Source organism: Condylura cristata, unplaced genomic scaffold, assembly GCF_000260355.1.
Source record: "Condylura cristata isolate star-nosed mole 26May11 unplaced genomic scaffold, ConCri1.0 scaffold00004, whole genome shotgun sequence".
In the NCBI taxonomy this organism is placed as follows: Eukaryota; Metazoa; Chordata; class Mammalia; order Eulipotyphla; family Talpidae; genus Condylura; species Condylura cristata.
In genome coordinates this window covers 11326046-11329048 of record NW_004567105.1, presented here as the reverse complement: position 1 = coordinate 11329048, position 3003 = coordinate 11326046, and the positions used below count along the sequence as shown (strand labels likewise).

At 40.0% G+C, this 3003-nt stretch overlaps 1 protein-coding gene across 2 annotated transcripts in view; it reads left to right on the top strand.

The window, feature by feature from the left end:
• Positions 1–1976: 1976 nt before the first annotated feature.
• Positions 1977–3003, top strand: part of CHPT1 (choline phosphotransferase 1) — a 12012-nt gene continuing 10985 nt past the window's right edge. The window contains exons 1-2 of one of the 2 annotated variants that reach the window (XM_004675755.2): positions 1977–2124; positions 2434–2575. In XM_004675755.2, coding sequence (XP_004675812.1) covers positions 2439–2575 — 137 coding nt within the window. In that variant the 5' untranslated portion in view covers positions 1977–2124; positions 2434–2438. The remainder of the gene's footprint in view (positions 2125–2433; positions 2576–3003) is intronic. The other variant, XR_001145036.1, reaches the window with a different exon arrangement.

Sequence of the window (3003 nt, the reverse complement as noted above, 5' to 3'; positions counted from 1 at the left end):
CTGGGTACAGTTGGGTGAACACTGTTGGCACTGGCCAAATAGGAATGTTTCCATCATCTCTCTCGTGCACAGGGTCTAAAACCTGCCCAGATCGGAACCCTCTTGTGGTTCTAAGTCTGGCCACCTGCCACCACAAGTGAAAACGAAAGGGGCTTTGGTGCAGCAACAAAAAAGTGATAAGCATGGAAGAGAGAAATTTATCTCAGATGTTTTACTGATATCTAGGAGGAAAGTATTTAATGGAACACAGATAATAAGAATAAAATGACTGTTACTCCAGAAAATTTAAACTTCAATTTCCAATAGTGTATGTGTTTGTGTACATTTGGTTATCAAAAGCATCAATAGGAGTATAGTATGTAAAAACACTACGATTCATTCAGAATATTCTGGGTGGTCTGTTTTGCCTTTTTTCTGATTTCTCATTGTGTTTAGCCTTCTCAAGTTATTCATAATGTCCAGATAAGTCTTTAAAAGCATGCTAATCCGAACTGAATATAACATCTTACTGTGTATGTTGACCACTCAGTTGTTTCTATTCTTAAATTATTTCTCATTCACACTGCTTATTTTTTCATCCTCCAAGACCTAGGGAGACCTTTCAAAGAGTTAGCTATATGAGCTATATTAACAATAATGAACATTTTATTAAAGGTAGTTCAAAGTAAACTTCTATTTACTTAGATTAGGCAAGAGTAGCAAGTTTATAGTATATTTATAGAATTACTCCATAAAATATACATAGGTTGGTATTTGCAAAGTTATATTTGCCACCATGTGTATTCCAGGTTCTTTGTAAAGAGCTATGGAAAACTTAATCAGCTACGACTATATTATTAACATCTTAAACACATGAAGTAGCCAAACCTCAGCCCAGGTAACCTTAGCCAAGATTACCTAGCCATTGAGAGCCAAGGACTCACACACAGAGCTAACTTTGAAAGCCTAGTTCTTGACACATTCACTATACTTCCTCTCTAAGGTAGAATTCTAGGTTAACCACTGTGATCATTATGCAGGCAGGAGACATTTTTAAGTGCTAGAATTGCTGTTCTTTTTCTCATGAAAGCTGGATCATTGCTACTGGTCTGTTTTCAAGTTCACCAACTCTTTCTGTTATTAGCTAAGCTTCTATCTCTTTCTCTGGTTTCTTTTTTGATATTTTATTTTTATCACCAGTTTTCAGTAATTAGATTATGATGTACAATGTGGTACTTTGGTATTTTTTCTTTTTTTTTTTTTTTTGATCATTTCTTCTTGATCTGCTTGGGGCTTGCTGCATGTCTTGTCTTGGATATGAGTTTATATATCAAATTATGAAATTTTCCAGCCACAATTTTTCTTTACTTGCCCATCTTCTCTCCTTCTGAGACTCCAGCCACGTATATGTTTGGCTTTCATCTGTGCATCATGTTGGAGAGTTTCCATAGGTACAGCCTGTAAACTCAGTGATCTCGTCAGCAGTAGCTAATATTTGCAATTCCTCATATCTATATATTCAAACATAATATTTTTCATTTATGGAGGTTTTAGTGTACGTTTATTGCTTTCCTAGTTATACAAGGAGAAAGTAAATCCAGCCCCTAGTTCTCCATCATGAACTGAAACAGGGTCTGTGGTCTGTCTTCAAGGTCCTTCTCCACAGCTAACACTCATTTCCAATCCAATGCTGCACATAAACTGTAGTGTCCTGAAAGGGCCTTGGGCCCTGGTCAAAGCCAGAGCCCTGCCTCGCTTGGTGGTTCCCTGTGTGCTGCTCTCAGGCGGGCTTCCGCAGGCCTGCACCCTGCCTGCTGAACGCATTTTACTCAGCTTCACGAGTTTGTTCTCACCTGGAAGGTGTTCCTCACCACACCCTGCAGGGATATAAAGTGAGAACACAGGTGAAATATGTTGACTGCCTTAGGTTGGGCTTTTTTTGAGCAGGTGTTCACTTGTGGTCACTTACCAGCCTGTACTTTGACCCCGGCCCACAGGCGCCTTCCTGGACGTACCTGCTGTGTGCGCTGGGCCTCTTCATCTACCAGTCCCTGGACGCCATCGACGGGAAACAAGCCAGAAGAACCAACTCGTGTTCTCCTCTGGGAGAACTGTTTGACCATGGGTGTGACTCTCTTTCCACAGGTAAATTAATGGAGACTTTTTTTTTTCCCCTGTGGTTATTTATTTTTAATGAAGTCTTAAAAAAAAGGGGGGGGGATGCACAAAATGATGTAAAAATAAACATATTATTTAAAAAAAATCATAGACCGAGTTTTTGAATGGGTACAGTTCTGTGCAGAGTAGTTTTAAAATTTTTGTTCAATAATTAGCTTTATTTAGTAGACCCATTTTAATTCCAGGATTTTGTCCCCTAAAATTCTAAGCAGTGCATGGAAATGATGCCATTCATTATTTTTCATCTCAGTGGATCATAAATCTTGTTTCCTTCAGTGTTCATGGCAGTTGGAGCCTCACTGGCTGTCCGCCTGGGGACTCACCCGGACTGGCTGTTTTTCTGCTCCTTTATTGGGATGTTCATGTTTTATTGCGCTCACTGGCAGACCTATGTTTCTGGCGTGTTGAGGTTTGGGAAGTAAGTATGCTTTCAAGTTGCTCATGCTTAAGTATCATTGAATTCTTTTCACAGTCTGTTGTACTCACTATCTGAATGAGGGGGACAGAGGTCCAGCCAGGAGTTCAGATGATCCTTTCAATTAGGGGGACGTCACAGACGCTACCCGTCTCTCATCCTTGTCGCGCTGGGACAGATGAGCTGTCGTCCTCCGTAGCAGCGTTAGCGTTCAGCCCATACCTGCAGATCAGCCCCAGGCCTGCTTTTCTTGGATTTTTAAAGTCTTTTTGGGTCTGGTTTTTAAAATCCTGAACCTATTAACAGGTTCTTTAAGTTTCTAAATTACTGCAGACTTTTATTTATCTTTCAAGCATCAACTCTCTCTTCATTCTTCAAATATTTGAGGATTTGGTGAGTGATCCCACCTTCCAGGTTCAAAACTTGTCATT